Source organism: Phalacrocorax carbo, chromosome 3, assembly GCF_963921805.1.
Source record: "Phalacrocorax carbo chromosome 3, bPhaCar2.1, whole genome shotgun sequence".
NCBI lineage: Eukaryota > Metazoa > Chordata > Aves > Suliformes > Phalacrocoracidae > Phalacrocorax > Phalacrocorax carbo.
The window spans coordinates 6,886,891-6,904,478 of NC_087515.1; the positions used below are offsets into that span (position 1 = coordinate 6,886,891).

Below are 17,588 nucleotides of genomic sequence, written 5' to 3' on the forward strand. Positions count from 1 at the left end.
TTAAGCCAAAAAGTTTCTCCGGTGACTTAAGTAATTATTGCAAGCTACCTTTGAAAAACAAAATTGTTTCTCCTTGTTTGGTTTGGTACTATTTCAGACTCCACAGTATTTTTATTTCCTTCTATTTGACTTTCTACAGACTCCCACACAAACAAACAGTATTTCAGCAGTATATCCCACACAAGCAGTAGATTCCAGACTTACACAAACCAACTTAAGACAGTTTTGAAAGTAATCCCTGCTGCTATAGCATTCCTGAAATAGTGAGCTGCATTATAACCTTAAAGGAATGAGTTCAAATTTTACAGTATTAGTGTTCTGTCATCCATAACCACAATGTCAGTCTCCTCAAGAGGAATCTTGTTTTCTTGTGCTGAAGAGAGTTCCCAGGACTCTAACATGCACTTCAAAACCCTCTCTTCTTATCTCCTATTTCTTTTTCATGTTTTGAGAATAAATTATTTCAATATTTATTGGACACTAAAGGATTTTCTTTTTGCTTCATTTCTCTCATTTAACATCTGAATTTTGCTATGTGCTACTCCATACATACCGTACAAGGTGTCTTCTCCAAAAATATCCTCAGAAGAAGAGTTAGCTCTTCTGAACATGTCTGTGAACTCATCAAGGAAACTAACAAGTCTACCAGCACCATCTGACATGCTAAAATTAGGAGACAAAATAATATTCTTGAAGAGAATTTTTAAAAAGTTTTAAAAATTCATATTCCATTCTACGAGGAAAGATTAACTCAGAAATCAGAGTGTTCTGCAAAAAAATTTCAAATTGAGGAAGCAGTAATGATTGCAAGATGAATTCTAGAGATCCAACAGTACTTCCTGACACCATCATTCGAAGTTTCATTGAACAAATCTAGATGGCTACAGCAAGTCTAGCTCCTAGGTTTGCAAAGTGGAGTCTGAAAGTCTGGGAACTAGCATCTACATTGCAAAGGCTCTCCCCACAAAGCCAGAGATTAAAGTCCTGGGATGGGTTTACATCATCTCCTGCTGTGGAACCACCTAATTATTTGAATCTATCTTAGGGCAAGCATTTAATTTGCTTCTACATTCTTGGATTAGCTAGCTATTTTCCAATTAGAAATAAAACTCAAGACATTGCTAAGACTTGAGTTATAAAGAAATTTCAAATAAAAACTTATGTTTTGATGGAGTCTGACTCAATCAGTAAGATAACAAAAACTGCTCAGAAAAATAGTTAACACTGTCACCCTAGGCTTATGATTGTCAGATCTGCCAGTATGTATTTAAATAACAGGTTCCCACTAGCTCAGAAATAACCCTGTATTTACACATTAGATACTTGCCACAAGTTAAAGCAGCTGCATAAATTCACACATGCAAATGAATTTGCTTTGTCATTTTTGCATTTGAGTGTGTATACACTGAGTTATAAAAAGAAATATTGAAGTTACTTAAGACCTTGAACTCACCATGAAAACTAGGTTCCGTTTGTGTCAGTATGTTCAGAAACCCTCCCAAAAGATGTTTAACAGCTCCCTGTTAAAAAACATACAGGGAAAATTGATACATGAACAACATACACCAGCTCCAAGAACTAAAATTATTTCTTTCAATCAATTCTTGTCTACTATTGATTTTTAAAGACAATTCCAATTACTTTAAATTTTAGAAGTATTTTTTATACTTGTTAATGAACATTGTTCCATGTTCTGTACAGTTCAGCTGCAGAAGAGACTTTGAAATACAAATGATTCTAGAAACCTTTGAGCCATTATCAGTTCAGCAGCTGAGATCTCCCTTGTCTTCTCCCCCATAACAGAATTACCGGATTTGACAGATTGTGACAAAATACAGCATGTTAGTATACAGTGATGCAATACTGAAAGCCAATTCCACCTTTTACTCAAGACTAAAGAGTAATTACAAATAAAAATTAAAGCCATTGACTTACAAGCATCATTTACAAATGCGTCTTAGATAAGGGTAACTTGAAAAATCTCTAAAGATATCAGAAATCTCTAAATTGATTAGTCCAATAGATTGCTTCAATGATATTGAAGAGTAATGAAAATGAGATTTTGAATTATAAGTAATTTCACATGTCGAAGTTCAGAGAAAAATACATGCGCTACTGATTTAAAGATAACAATTCACACAAACAATTGGAGTACTGAAATAAAACAATGTCTTTTTCTTGCTTTTGGTTTAATCCGTAAAGCACTAACTTTGCTTCTTAATCAAATGATTGTAAACCAGCACTTTAAGCTTAGATTACTGAACTGTATTTTCTTCTTTTGCAAAAGAGACATACTCAATTTAGTTACTAAAAAAGCAAAAAACAAGCTACCCATTAGAAATCCAAAAAGATCATGAGGGCATCAACATGTGCATAACTAATTTCTAATATAAACTATTAAGAATAAAAGCATGAAATATTTTTGAGGTACATCACTGAAAATTTCTAAAAGTACATATTGAATATATATATTCAGAATGTTTACATATATACCTATATACAAGAAAATATTTGCCTTTTTTCCCCTCATCGGCCTGATAGTCATTAAATCTGTATCTATAGCTCTAGGGATTGAACAGTCTTGATAAAATAAGGCAACTGTGAAACTCAGTCTTTGTAGGTCAAATACATTTGTAGGTATAATACATTATAGTTTCTATAGTTTCTGTTAACTTAAATGCAATGCAGCTGGCGATAACAGTCATTTACATCGTTCCAGGTCTTATCAAATGCTGTAACAAGTGTGACTATTTCTGAGATCACTCGATTAGGTATACTGGTACTATAACACTGAAGAAAGATACAAATGCTAAGCTCTTGCCTTTGTTTAATAACATTTTTACCTGCTCTATAAGTAGAGTGGCATTCCTCTCCTTCTGGCTGATGATTTTCAGGCAGCTTTGGAATACATGAGCAAGCACATCTAAACTTGCATTACCAGCTGAGAGCAAGTTTAATTCCAACATGCAGATTTGAGGATACATTAATTCTCCTTGATTGATGTTTTCAGCTAGGTCAGTAAAATAACCTGAAGGACCAGTACATCCTGGTTCTGCCTTTGCATCTGCTCCTGAAAGAAAAACACCTGTTTTACTGAAGCTTACTCAGCTGAATACAGTTTGCATGATTTAAACAGAACATCCGGGGACATATTTTCTCCAACCTTCTCATAGGTACAAAGCAAAAATAGTCACTAGCTTATAAACTGTTTTCAGAAGTTAGTATAATCTTCTATTCTGCTTCAGATTTTCTTATTTTCCTGCCAATACAGAAGGGCATGGATTAGTTTCTCCCATTAGACACTCTTAAAACTCTGTGCCTTCATTTCCTGGGAACTGGACACATGTAGTAATGACAAAATATGCAATTCATTAAACATGACAGTAATATTGTAACAAAGCCTCAAGCTTCTATACAGAACTCTGGTGTCTGCCAAGGAAGGAGATAAGTTTAAGTTATTTTATTTCATTTTAAAAGGTTGGGGGAAGCAGTTTAGTTACTTAGAAAATGCACATGACAGCACATCACAGAATATCTACATGGCAATCAAAAAAAGTAAAAAATTTCCCCCAAATCCCCACATTTAAACCTCTCCTCTTACACCTTGGAGAGACTTTAAAAAAACATTACTTATTTGGTACAGACATAGGTTTCATGCAAATGTTTCATGGAAATATTTCAACTTAAATTTTTAATTCAGAAATTATTTTTAAAATGTTGTATATCATTGATAAAGCCTAGTCACACAGGTAAACAACAGGTGAATTGAGTCCTATTAAAGGCTGTTACTGCTCATGCTGACCTCATACAAGAATGCAAGCACCCAGATGTTCAGCACAAAGGAAAAAAATTGTTCAAAATTAAACAGAATACAGCAAGAGATGTGCACATCAGTCATTGAATTAATATGAAGAGATATAATTACACTATCTAATTTTTACCAGACTTATAATACTAAGTGAAAAATAGTTTGTCTGAAAATCAGTGCTCTATTGATAAGCATCTCTGAAGAAAACTGCTTCTAGACCATGATAATACATTTGAGCAACAGGACTTTAGAGCAAGAGTCACAAACCAAGGAAACCAAGACAGAACAGTTCTTATAACACTCAGTAAGAATATTCGTCATCTCTCCATCTGTAATGGGCATCCTACTAGAAGTAAAAAAGTTAAACTACTTTTGTCTGTTAAAGGTCTCCAATGTTTACCTTATTTTTGTACATCTCAAAAGACAAGCAAGCTTTGCTATGCCATAAAGACTGCTTGTCTAGTCAGAAAGTTCACATTTACCGTCATTCTTGGTTTCACTATCATCGGGATTACTTTCGCTATCTGCTTCATATCCTTCTTCTTCAGCAAAAAGTTTAAGACTACAGCACTGTGATTCTTCAGTTTCTTCAGAAATATCTCCAGGTTGTGACACAGGCTCCTTTTCAGTGTAATGGGTCTATATAACACAAATTTACCATCTTTGATCAGAAAAGCAAGTAATTTAGAACCTTCCAGATGTCTATTTTCTCCAAGCCCACTGGCAAAAACTAATCATACACTTTCAAGAAACTTGTGATACTTTTTATGGATACTTCTTCATTCTTACATAGAAAATGGATTCTGCAAAGATGGATTTTTCTTACCAAATACCTGACCAAAGCTTTGATAAGCAGTTGGCCAATGCATTAAGAATAACTGTGTTTCCAAAATCACAGTTACCATAAACATGCAATTGACATTCACTCTAAGGTGAAGATAAGTCTGCAGCCACTAAGGTCAGTCAACATCCCTGTTTGAAGGTCTCCCTTACAGTTTGTCACACACTGTTGTGGGATGGAAGAATGAAGAGAACAACAGGTTTCATATATGTCCATAAAGCATAGCACAGCTTGCTCCTTTCTGGGGCATGACTCATTTCTGAGCAGTAAATGTGGGAGCATATCAATAACGAGCATTCAGCTTACACATTTACATATGAGAATCAGGGAATTAATCTTCAACAGCTACAATAACCAAGCACATTTAAACACGCCCTATTGACTTTAAAAAAAAATCAACTCAAACAATATAAACCTGACTGAGCAAACCTTGCAGTATTTAGAATTAGACTACTTTGTTGGTGTTTCATACCTTTTCATTTTTTTCTTCAGAATGATCCAGATCCACAGAAAAAGTGCCCAACGCAACACGAAGCAGTGAATCAAATAGAGGCTTTGCCAAGTCAGTTTCTATCACTTTTGATTGAGCGAGCTGCTCTCTTATTTGAAATAAGATATCATCCACACAGGTATTCTGTGGTTTGGGGGAGACAAACACTTTGATTCACTTTACTCTGTTTTGGCTAACAAAAACAGGCTAGTACTTTCATTTAAGAACTTCCCCTTCCACCTACACTAATCTGACTTCTCAACTAAAACCAGAATTCATGCAGTCGCTTGCACTAAGATTCATCCTGTTTGTCATTACAGAGATTTAGTTAGTTAAGCAGTCTGCACACTGAAAAAATCTGGCATCATGCTGTTTCCCAAACATTGCAAGTGAAAGCACTGTTTCAAAAATAAACATCTCTGAAACAGTTTGAAGTACATAGTGCATTCAGATCACACTACAATATTACTAGAGATTAACAAGACAACAGGTGACATGTCCAAGTTCACAAAAATAGCCAGTTTTCTCCTGTACCTAATATCTCCTCCTTTTGTAATGAACTGCCAAGCAAAATTCAAAACAGCAACTAAATCATTAAAGCATAGTGAAGGTGTTTTCTGTGTATTAACAACTTTGTGGAACACTGAATAGGTTTACCTCTAAAGCTTAGCTAAGAGTTTTTTCAGGTGTCCTTTCAGAACCTGTGCCCTCTAATAATAATCTTTCAAGCATCGTGCTCTGCTCAGAACCATCATCAAAAACACCATGTGTGAGTCATTATGCTCACGTCTTGCCTATGCAGCTCTCCTTCAGTCCCACCTCTAGCACACATTCTCCAATGAATACCCTTTAAAAAAACCCAAGAATTTTGGTTCTCTGGAATCCCACAATTCAAAACCCATCAACTCAGACAAGCCTCTGGAGAATGTGGGACTAGACAAAAGGACTACAGGGGAAAAACCAGAAAAAGCAGGCCATAACTGACCAGAAAAAAAAAATACAAGTATAGCCAGCCAGCAATTCAGTTGTCAACATCCACTACTGCCTTTGTAGTCAGAGGAAACCATCCCTTTCATGTAGTCAGGACCATTTTAGACAGAAAAACAAAATCTTCATCTGCCAGGATCACGGTCTTCCCTAAGACTTAAGATACATTAACCCAGAAAACAGGATTTAATGTTGAGTTCAGCCTTTAGCTATATTGACCATGCTGGCCCAAACTCTAACAGATATGTGAAAAATAAACCAGAAAAACAATTCAAAAAAGCAAGCAAGGCAAAAATCTCATCCAGAGCCTGGATAAGTCTGCTGTTCTGGAAGGCGCCCTCCCAGCCCTCAAGAAGCAGACAATTGGCACGGACAGAGATCCAACCAGAAGAGTGGAGGACAAAGATCACGTTGGAGATCAAGCAACACAGTGTAGGGTCCTTATCATCATCTTACTGAATACAAGAAGTGACAAGCTGACATGTCACTCAGTTGACATACTTCCTCAGAAACAGCAGCTGCCACTTTGTTCATCCACCCACTCCCATTCTTTCATGCCTGCTGACCACTACCCCTGACTACTAAGCACATCATTTAGCTGTATGCTTGCAGTACTACACAAAAATATGATACCATAATAAAAGCACAGGTTTTTTTCATGTCTAAAAACTTTTGACTAAATTTCTGTTAAAATACTGTATGTAACAAATATGAGTAAGGTAATCTATAGGAAGTTGCACAGTACCTGGTGAAACATCTCCACTTCCATCTTCTGCTGCATGGTGCTTGCACCATGTAGACAGATTGTCAGCAGAGCTTCTAGAAGTCTGATACCTTGAAGTGCCCACTCAGTTTCTTCTCTTACAGAAGTCTTTATCCCTTCAAGATTGGCAACTGAAGTGTCTTCCGTACTCAAAGAGCTGTCACAGGAGACCCATTCAGGCACCAGCTGGTCTGCACCAGCAAGACTGTCAGAACTATCAATCTCCAATTGCACCACCTCTCTGCTTTTAACCAGCTGAACAGAGCCATCCCTGTTGAGAAGCTCACCACAAGGACTCACATGCAAATTTCTGCTACTTTCAGTCAATACTCTCTCCCTTTTTTCTTGCTCCTTTTCCTTATTTTTTGCAAGTTTCTGAATGATCAGGATTAGCAATCTATGGCATGCTTCAAAGCCTCCAAGTCTATGGAACTGTCTCTGGAAAACGGAACTATATAAATATATGCAACGACACATGGACCAAATATCTGCAGCCCTGTGAATATGTTCCAGAGAGGGCAAAGTAAGGCTTTCCAGTGACAGATAGGGTAATTTGTGGCTTAATGGCTCACTAGCTGTACTATCATATCCTGATGTATCTTCAGAGTCATTAGCTGAATCCAGATCACCATCTGCTTCTTTACTTACACATAAAAAAGCAACACAGAGGAATAGGTTTATTGTGTTGATGTGAATGTCTTGGCTTACAAACTTTTTCTTTTTTGGGTAAGCCTCCCTCAGGCCAGCATAAAACTTGCTTAGGCTTTGAGGAACTTCTGAAACAGCATGCTGGCTGCAAAGAGGAGCAGACAAGTCAGATGTACACTCCTTTTGTTCACTGTTTAGGCCTTCCAGTTCTAGCATTGCTTGGTCTTTCTGCTGATCACCAAGGCAGAGTATCAAAGTCTCTAACACTTTCAAAGAATGGCTTCTTAAAGTATCCAAGTAATTTAACTCAGTCATTTGATTCACTCCATTACAACTCAGAAACAAGTCTCTAATTACCCTGCAAGAAAAAGCATAAGAGTTACCTTATAAATCAGCCACAAATTCATGTAGTTCAGACGACACATCCAAGAATAACCCTCTGTTCTACACACTGGAGTAACAGCAAGGACTGATCATGTTTACTTTAATTACTATAAATTTCTCTAAACTGTACATTAAAGAGAAGAAGAACTTATTTGCAGTACTCCAGAATCCCAAGTAAGCATCATCCATCTGGTAGTAGAAAATTCAACTTTTTTGTGAGATACAATGTAGAAAATATTGATTAGCCTCTAAAATGTAGACCACAAAGATGTATGATGTTCAAAACATTACAGGTGTTTACCTTTATGACATTTGCTCTTTAGTGGTACTTCCTCCCCCTAACATTTTATTGGCAATTGGAGCTAGTAAATATATTTCTCTTGGTTCTGTGACTTCACAAGAAATTAGAGATCCCTTCAAGTAAACTTGAGGTTTTAAGGCAGTTTACTAGCTATGTCTATCTAGTTGCATGGACAACATATTTCAGGTAGAATTCAGCAATACCTTTCAAGCACAACTTTTTGTGCAATTGTTAGGCCAGGATCTCCAATGTTAAAAACCTTTCAGTATAGTTGTTTCCAAGTATATTTTCCCCTTCTTTCTATTCCAGGTATTACAGTGAATTCATACAGAATTTGGGGTAAGGATGTCTAAGCTTCTTAGCATACTATGTTTGCTTGTAGACATCCACCTTCCTTGCCCTCCCACCTCCTTCCCCAGGGTCAGCTTCTACTTCAGCAGTTACACACTCTAGAAGCAGATGAATCCTGTACTTACTTGTATATTCCCATCTCTAAGCCAGCAGGAAATAGGATATCAAACATTTTAAAATCTGAACTCTACTTCTCTTGGCTCTTTGCCACTAAGTGCACTTCCAAAAATTAATACCTTCTGATACAGCTTAGGTTAGGATAAAAGTTAAAAATGTATTAGACAATCCTTTACATAAACTGGAATCCTAGTCTATTCTTTGTAATTGTCTCTGATAACCCTACTACATTCACTTCAGTCTATCAGGACTCCAACAAAAAAAATTAGAGTCTTTCCTGGATGAACAGACACATTCATATTCTGAATGAACTACTTTATATCGTATTAAACTAGTATTTAATCAATTCAACAAGAAATAGAAAAGTTTCTATTTACACCTTGGAAGAATATTTGTGGGTTTTCAGGGTTTTTTTGTTTAAGAAAAAACTGTTTGAATGAACAGGATTTTGTAAATTAGGAAACAGTTATTTCAGGACAAGTAAACATCTCAAACCTTATTTTTGAAAGGTGGTTTCTATGAAGGCCAAAGGGAAACAGATAAAAAACCTAAGTAGTCTATTTCCCACAGAAAAAGTGGCATGTCAATCTGTTCAACATTCCTGACTCACATTAACATGAGGAATGAAGAGGCAAAGAGCATATCACATTGGACAAAGATTTTATTTGTTTCTACATACTTTGGCTTGTTAAAGGCCGTAACTCGTTGGTAGAGAGCCCTCACCTTCTGTGGTTTATGAATCTAGGATTAAATCTTATATTACTCAGGCATTTATCTTACTGCCACCCCTACAATATCCAAGTGCAGTCTGCAGTCCAAATAAAAAAAACTTCTGCTCTGATCAGTAACAAATATATAAAGCTCTGTACATAATTAGCATGCTTTCCATTAATAAACAGAAAATCAACCAACCTGGATTTAAGCAACACAGGGAGTGTCTGCAAATAAACCTGAAGTACTTCAGAAGACAAACATTGGCTATGGTAACTGCATGTGTGTTTATCAGCTGTAGTTAGTCCAAGCTGTTGAGCGTGGCAAGCTAGCTCAACCCCTCTCTGAAGCACGGGATTATAAACACAGTTATATAGTTTCCATTGGACCACTGCATTTCCCTTTTGAATTAAGTTGCAAATGTGGCTTGCAATCTGCATGCCGCGTAGTTTGTCTTCTTCAAAAACAATGTCCTGATAAGTCTCCAGTGCATCCCATCTCAACAACATATCTTCAGATCCACTGCTAGGCAGAATTCCCTCAACTCTGCAAGAGGAACTAGATGCAAGACCAGCATCACTAGAGTTGCCCTGCAAGGCATCTTCCAGCTGAGCAAGTTGTTCGCAGTCAACAGTACAGATGTTGCATGATGCCTGTACAACTTTTGGAGAAACTTCTGCTCCACCCAGCTGATCCAATATAAACTTGTTAAGGATATTAAATACATGCTGTTGAAAGTTTTTTAATATTGGTAACTTGGAAGCATGAAGCAATGGGACAATCACAGACTTTGGATCCATACAACAACATATTCCTACATTATGTACACCCGAGAGAATCTGAACACAAGTACTGCTCAGAGAAACTTGTTGCAGCAAGCGTAAACACTGATGTGCACAAACAGCAATGCAACAGCATCTGTCAGGATAATGAACTTCTCCATCGGCAGTTTCAAAGGGGTTTCTGGAAGCTTGGTTTTTAAAAGCAGATACAGAGAGCCCAGAGAGGTCTCTGTGGTGATGCATGAAGTGGGAGTACTCACACCGTCTGTGCCGCTTTCTTGTACACATCAATTGATGGAGCTGCTCCGATTTCACTTTTTTGACAGTGCTGATTATTTTCATGATGCTGTTGATCAGGGCTTTCAGATGTTCTGAGGTTTCCCCATTTACTCCCTCATTCTTCATACACAGCCATTCCATTTGAAGCACTGTTACTTCAAACAGCTTAAATCCCTGATGCTGTATGAACTCATGAACCAGATCTATAGCTTGGCTAAAGTAAAAGAGATTGGAGGCTGCACTTTGTAGGCAGCAGATCAAAATCTGCAAGACCCCTTCTATAACTTCAGGTAGAAGCAAGGCTCTGTGACGGTATCTAGAAAATACAAAGTCATCCTGAACAGGCTGCTGTAGTGTTTTCTTGTATCCTGGAGCAAAAGGATCAGGTTGCTTTTCCAAGCAAATTCTGATTTTTAATGCTGCTTTAAGTAAGTCTGTTAAATTTCTTCGTAAGTTGTCAGGCATTGTTTCTGTATTGCTAATGTCTAAAGACATAAGATGCAGCACTGTTCGAAAAAGCATCCTTTGGATCAGAGCCACAGGTTCTTCTGTCCACCCTGCAGAAACCACTTCATTTTCTGTGTTACTATTTACATTGCAACAGTCTCCAAATCCTGATAAGAACTCAGTCAATGTGGGCACCACACTAGCTGAAAGAGCAGAACCGTGATTCAAAGTAATATCAAATTTGCACACTTTCTCTAGGAGTGACAATAAGACATGGCATAAATCAAAAGGAGAGTTATCCATATGGCTCTCAGCAACTCCTGCAGCAGGCTCATTCAAAATCTCTGCATTTAGCTCATGTGCTGGAATAATTTGACTAGAATTTTCTAGATTAGGGACATCAGGATTAGAATTTGGTATCACTTCGACAGGTAGGAAATCACTTCTACCTACAAGGTAGCTGTCCCTAACTGGATGTGTTAATAAAGGCTGCAGTAACTGGGAGCGTCTGTATTTCGTTATTACAGTAGCCTTGTCATCAGAATTTCCTTCTGAATCTGAAGTAGACAGCTGAGATCTTCTTGCATCTCGCACAGAATAACGATGGGTGGTTTTACGCAGACGTCCACTTTTTCGGGATCGAGGGTTCAGTTGTACAGATGTCTGAAGTGATGAACGAGTGCTTCCATCTAAGCCTAGTTTTTCCTGAGTAGGTTTCACAGAAATGGAGTTGTTCTCTTTGGTCAGGCATATATCTACTGTAAAGGGTATATTAAAATCTGTTAAAACAGAAAGATAAAAAAGGAACATTAAAGGAACATTATAATATGTAAAGCATTTTCCCTAATTTTACAGTTTAACACTTTCAGCTTAAAAATATGAAATAAATTCGTATCCTAATAGGTCATGGTTTTGCATACACCTATGTCTAACATTTTAGGTGTAAAAGTCAGCAACAGTTCATGTTTAGGAACTGCACTGGCTATTTTCAAAGTCTAGACAAATTAGTTCATTTTCTAACTAGGGTTAGACAAAAACATGCTAGAGATTCCAAAAACTTTTGTAGGCTTTCCATTTGTAGCTATTCCACTCTCTTCAGAAAAGATGTCATCAAGGTAGATGAAAGGACTTTTTGGTAAGCAAAGGGAAGAAAGCTTAGTCTGAAAATCTTTTGGCCTATTTCAAATGGGATATAAAGGAATAACATAGTCACAAGCCTCTAGTTATATTTGATTTAAATTTGGGTAAATTAGACATACTAATACAGGAGAAATAAATTGATCAGCAGGATACCAACTGAGGTCTCCTCTGTTACTTAGCTATGGAAGCAGTTTTAGCCAGTTACTCAAGCCATATTTATTCCACATATACCATTTGATATATTTGAAGTCTCACTATAAGCATTGCCTCACAGTCCTATCTCACAGTATGCGAAGAAAAACTCTAAGGGGAGGAAAAAAGGCCTTTCTCAACTTGATGACCCATTGTCACTGTTTGCTACTCAGCTGCTATAGGAACTGGGTATGTTAACTCAGTCCTCTTAGAATGCATGAAGAGGTTGTTAGCATAGTAGTGGTAATAGAAAAAAAATTCTCTACTTAGAAACAGCACAGATCTTCAAGTATACAGACCTCAGTCTCTACTTCAGCATTAATTGTTCCAAACAAAAAGCAGAAATAGAAGTATTTTAAAAAGGTCAGGGACAAGCAGGAGATTGGAAAAGAACAACGTTTTAGGGTTCTAAATATTCCCACAAAAGCCGAGACAAGACAAAGCAAACTTTGAAGTACGCAGTATAAAATAGCAAGTATAAAATTTAAATCTGACTCAATGGGCAAGAAGATTTTGAAGAATAAAATGCAAGTACCACCATTGGTAAATGCAGATCATAAACTGTCAAAAAAGCAGGCAGAGAAAAAAGTCTGTATGTTCTTGGATAAAAATAAATGGTCATTTTTAAGTAGTGACAGAACCGCACCTGGTTGCTTTGGCTAGTAAAATACCTAGCCTAAAACAACAGCAAGTACCCACCATCCAGTAAGTTTAATATTTACAAAGTGTGATAGTTAACAACAGCCCCAACCCCCAAAAGCCCATGCAATAAATATAATCATTAATCAAACTGAAAGAAAAGATGCTTCCATGTGCAAGCATGACTGTGCCTTGCTGTTTCATAAAGTCATAGTTGTGATGCTTAAGGAAGAAACATCATCTGCTTTGGAGGCAGGAAATTAACCAGGAGTGCTTCATCAAACAAAGGATATTTCCTGCACGGAAAGAAAAAAGCTGCCTAACACAGGTGAGTTTTTCAGTCCAAGAAAAAGTGCACAACTGGATATACATCATGGTTACTGCATCAGTACTAAGCGAGGAAAATTTATAGAAGGCAAAAACTGTACATTATGCAGAGTGCAAAACCAGAACACCTTAAAACCTATTTATACAACAGCATTTTAAACTAACCCTGGAAAAGACAAAGCTTTCATAAGACAACCAAAGTGTTTTTTTTTAAATTCAATCATGCTTACGGGAGCATGATAGAATGATGCACCTGAGCAAGCAGGAAAGTTTATTATATGGAAGTGCTACAAAATTGGCACTTTAAATACTTCAAGCCTACAAACATTAACAGAAGCCTTCAGTTTGCAGGAGATTAAAATAACAAAACCATTGGGAAAGCTTCAAGCGAGAATCCTTAGGAACTCTCTCAAACAGACAGATAACTTCATTTGTTTTATCCTCCAATAGGGAAAAGAATGTATCAGACGTGCAAGAGCCCAAAAACAAATTGCTGCCATTTCCTGGTTCAGTTTTTGTGGAGTTTATTTTGTACCACCCCTTTCATTTCTGTAATTCACTTCAAACTATCTCTTTGTCAGTTGAACCCTTGTGATTTGATTCCACAATTAGCACATCAGTTTCTGACACAGAACATCACCTTTTCTAAGGAATGGAGCAACACTATTTTGCAGGGCCTGTCTCCCTGATATCGCACTTTAATACTCTGTCCGCTGTTTGGCTTTAAGCTTATTGTCTACTTCCCGATTCTTTAATTTCAGAAGAAAAAGTCTGTCTCATTCTCTCTAGTGTCCATGTAACACTGGTTTTAAAATTATTCAGTATGTTTTCCCCTTCTACTCATCATGAAACTCTTCACATTAGCAAAAATATCATATACTCTTTCAAATCTCTTTCCCTCCCAAATCACCTGGAAAGAAGAAAACAATCCTACCACCACCAAGTTCAGCTACACAATAATGTGAGCACTGCCTTTGACACTGACCAAGAGCTTTTACCTTCTCTGTACAATTTCAGTCTTCCTTGTACACTGATAGAATATTAGTATTTTGAGTTTAAATTCTCTGCAGAATCCACATCCTTGTTCTGTGTTAAGATAATAAGTATTACAATGAACTACTACTCCTTAGTCAGGAGTCCTAGGCTCCGTAGTAATACACAGACCACTTCTTTTAAGTCATTAATCTTTAAGTGATAAAACATACCCATTGCTTTTTCTTCTTGGACAGGGATTTTCCACACCAATGGCAGAAGTGACAGGAGGAGGGTCAGAAGTTCTTCCCGACATGTCAGCTCCTATGTTAGAAGCAAAATAGAAACAACAGGTTTTTGTACTTTTAAAAAATAGATTAGCCTTCTTTATTTTACAAAGCTGTTCAACACTCAGTTCCCTATGCCTTTCTGCTGTTTTATGCACTGAAAAAGAATGACCTAACTGCTGAGTGCTACAATCATTAACTAGAGCCAATCAGAAAGCATCCAAGATATTACACCTCTGCAACTGTTTCTATATTAGTATCTCCTAATCCCTCTTGCTGAAGGAATTTTTCACCCGAAGAACAAACCAGAAAAGTCAGAAGCAAAGAACTTGCTGATTTAAACAAAGCCAACATGAGGCCCAAGTTTGAAACTTAAGTAGTTCCAAAAAATGTAAATTTTAAGAACTTTACAGAAAACTTTCTACCTTCATCAAAATCACACCTTAAAGCAAATGAAAAAAGCTTACACTTATCAAGTGATGTTATTGACTCACAACAGAAAGGTAAAGTTTTATGGGAAGAAAGAGGGAAGGTTACTCTTAATTAAAAAAACCCACACACAAAATCCAAAAACCAGAATAGCCACTAGAAAACCCCTCATTCCTACAGGGATTCTAAGCCTTACACACTAAGAATTTCAATGCAGAGAGGAACAGTAGAAGGCACAGAATTCAAAATTCCTTTACTGGGTGCTACACAGCACTATCAAAATGGTTTCAGCCCTAAAGATCAAAAACTTCTAATACACAAAAAGTTGACTTGAGCATTTTGGCAGCTGACACCATTCAGGGATATGCAGCTGAAGCAAAATCCTTCTCCAAAAATTCAAGGTAGCAATGAAATTAAAAAGTATGGAGATAAGCAACTTAAATAGTTACTGTAATATATAAAAATATACAGTTATATATACAGAGCTGTATGTATAACAAAAAGTTAATATTTGTCTGATACTATCAATTTAAATGAAAGTTAAAAATCTAAAACTATTGATACAATACCATTAGACCTGAAAACTAAGCTTTTTCAAAGACATTCTTCCAACTCTCTTCCGCTATTAAAGGTATTCTCAGCAAAGCAAATGAATTAGGAATGGGAATGAGCAATACAGCATTCAAAGCACAATCGTAAGACTGGAAAAAGCAAAATATTAACGTTTCAAATTTCAGCAGTATGCTTCCAGATTTTGACTTTCATCAATAATCAAGTTCTTCTTCCCCCCACCTTTCTTAAACATTCTGTCAACCAATAATTCCTGACTTGTTTATGTTGCGTGAAGAATGACACAAGCTTTTTTCCCCTTCTACTTCAGAAGTCGGTTTCTATTGGAGAGGAGGCACATGGAATCCCTCATTTCCTTCTTACATGGAAGCCAGCTGTTTTTCCAGCAGCCCTAGCCTGAGGCCTCTATTAACAGCAACCATGCAGTACTCAAGTGACATTTAAAAAACCCACAGCTCTAGAAGCGGTAAGGATTCTTCTTAGAAATTATGATTGCAGTCTTGTGGATTTACTGTTTAGCCCGTGCACCTACTGGAATCCAGAACCAAGCCAGAAGACCTGGCTGGAGTCTTATCACAAGTCACCTCATGAAGGAAAGGCAAACCTCCACAATGAATTTGACCAGCATTAACAGCTCACCTGACTTAAGACAACGACTGAATAAACTCAACCAGAATTCACTTGGTTCATTATTTTTAAACACTGGGATCTGCAGTTTCAAAGCACAAAGACTTAATGCACATCTTGTCCTACCCATTGCTTAGTATATATCCAGTAGTGTTGAAGAGGAAGGAGAAGATAATGAAATTGACATCTGCAGCTAGAGGGATGTGTGCTAGACTTTTTATATTGAAGAATAATATAAACTAATCACCTCTTCTAAAATGTTTTCTCTTTTGAGCTAAAGTTAAAAAATATTTACTTTCTATTAGGTTCAAGAGCAAGTTAAAGAGCAAAAATATACCTCATAGTCCATATAAAAAAGTGTATATTTTGATTTTATTTTATTGCCTTAAACCGGAGGACCTTATCAAATTAAGAACTTCCAGTTTGTACTGCAGGTTCAGTAAACATTCATCTTGAAAATACTAACCTATTGCCTCTCACCACCCAGCTACTGCACTTGAGCTTTACACAAGCCTTAACTAGTCAAAAGTTTAGCAATCATCAATATCAGCTGGCAAACAGGTACACAATTAGCTATTTTTTCTTTTTCTATTCTTGCTGAAGGACAGAATGCAACTGCAACATACCCTTTTAAACTTCTAGTCTTCACAACTCACTCATACTCTACCATAAAAAGGCAAGAAAACCAGCACCAAGAACATGAGCCAGACAAATCCAGGGTCAAAGCTCGATACAAAAATTACAACCAGGTAAGAAAAACTATTACCTGATCAATAGTCGAGTTCAGAGTGTTAAGCAAAATAAACCCACGGCCTTGAACCAAATATTGTCCCAGTGCTGCCATATGTGTTTCTTCTTCTTCATCTTCCTTGGCCTCTGCCCGCTGTACCACTGCATTGCACAGTCTGTTGACATCTGTCAAGAATTCCCGTGCCAGTGAGTTACTGGCACTGCTCATGTCTGAGCTGTAAGTAGATGAAAGTACAGAAATTAAGTTCATTGGAAAAATACATTCCTTATGGAAAACAGACTAGGGGAAGAGAAGAATGTTTCTTCCCTGTATCCCGACCCCCAAAGGGTAGAGTGTCTGCAGAACTGAGGAATTGATATACCAATGTAGGGTGGGAGGGAGTGGGAAGGATGAGCTTAGAGAATTTCATTTATTTCAGTGGAACTTTAGCTAACAGCTCATAACCCCAAACATTAATTTTATAAATCTATCAGGTAAAAGCCCATGACATAAGCATTCCCTTCTGCTGCATAAACAAAAACTAATGACACTTTCAGCTTTTCTTTGTAACCCAGATGTGAGCTTCAGCCTTCATCTGCTTCTAAAAGTATTTGACATGAAGCATAAGGCGAAAACAGGCAGTTTTTAACACAGCATTTTACAGAAAACATGTCCTTTAATAGTTTATTTGAACACATTATCTTCTACCATGTTATGTGTTCCAATATCATGCAGATTTTTTCAAGGGGGAAGAAAAATAATGATT

The 17,588-nt window shown here is 37.0% G+C and overlaps 1 protein-coding gene across 2 annotated transcripts in view; it reads right to left on the bottom strand.

The window, feature by feature from the left end:
• LYST (lysosomal trafficking regulator) overlaps nt 1–17,588 on the bottom strand; it is an 85,979-nt gene that overhangs the window by 51,107 nt on the left and 17,284 nt on the right. For both annotated transcript variants that reach the window (XM_064445743.1, XM_064445744.1), the window contains 9 exons: nt 16,859–17,057; nt 14,413–14,503; nt 9,603–11,688; nt 6,872–7,895; nt 5,122–5,283; nt 4,291–4,447; nt 2,844–3,070; nt 1,454–1,520; nt 554–663 (listed from right to left, as the gene is read on the bottom strand). In XM_064445743.1, coding sequence (XP_064301813.1) covers nt 554–663; nt 1,454–1,520; nt 2,844–3,070; nt 4,291–4,447; nt 5,122–5,283; nt 6,872–7,895; nt 9,603–11,688; nt 14,413–14,503; nt 16,859–17,050 — 4,116 coding nt within the window. In that variant the 5' untranslated portion in view covers nt 17,051–17,057. The remainder of the gene's footprint in view (nt 1–553; nt 664–1,453; nt 1,521–2,843; nt 3,071–4,290; nt 4,448–5,121; nt 5,284–6,871; nt 7,896–9,602; nt 11,689–14,412; nt 14,504–16,858; nt 17,058–17,588) is intronic.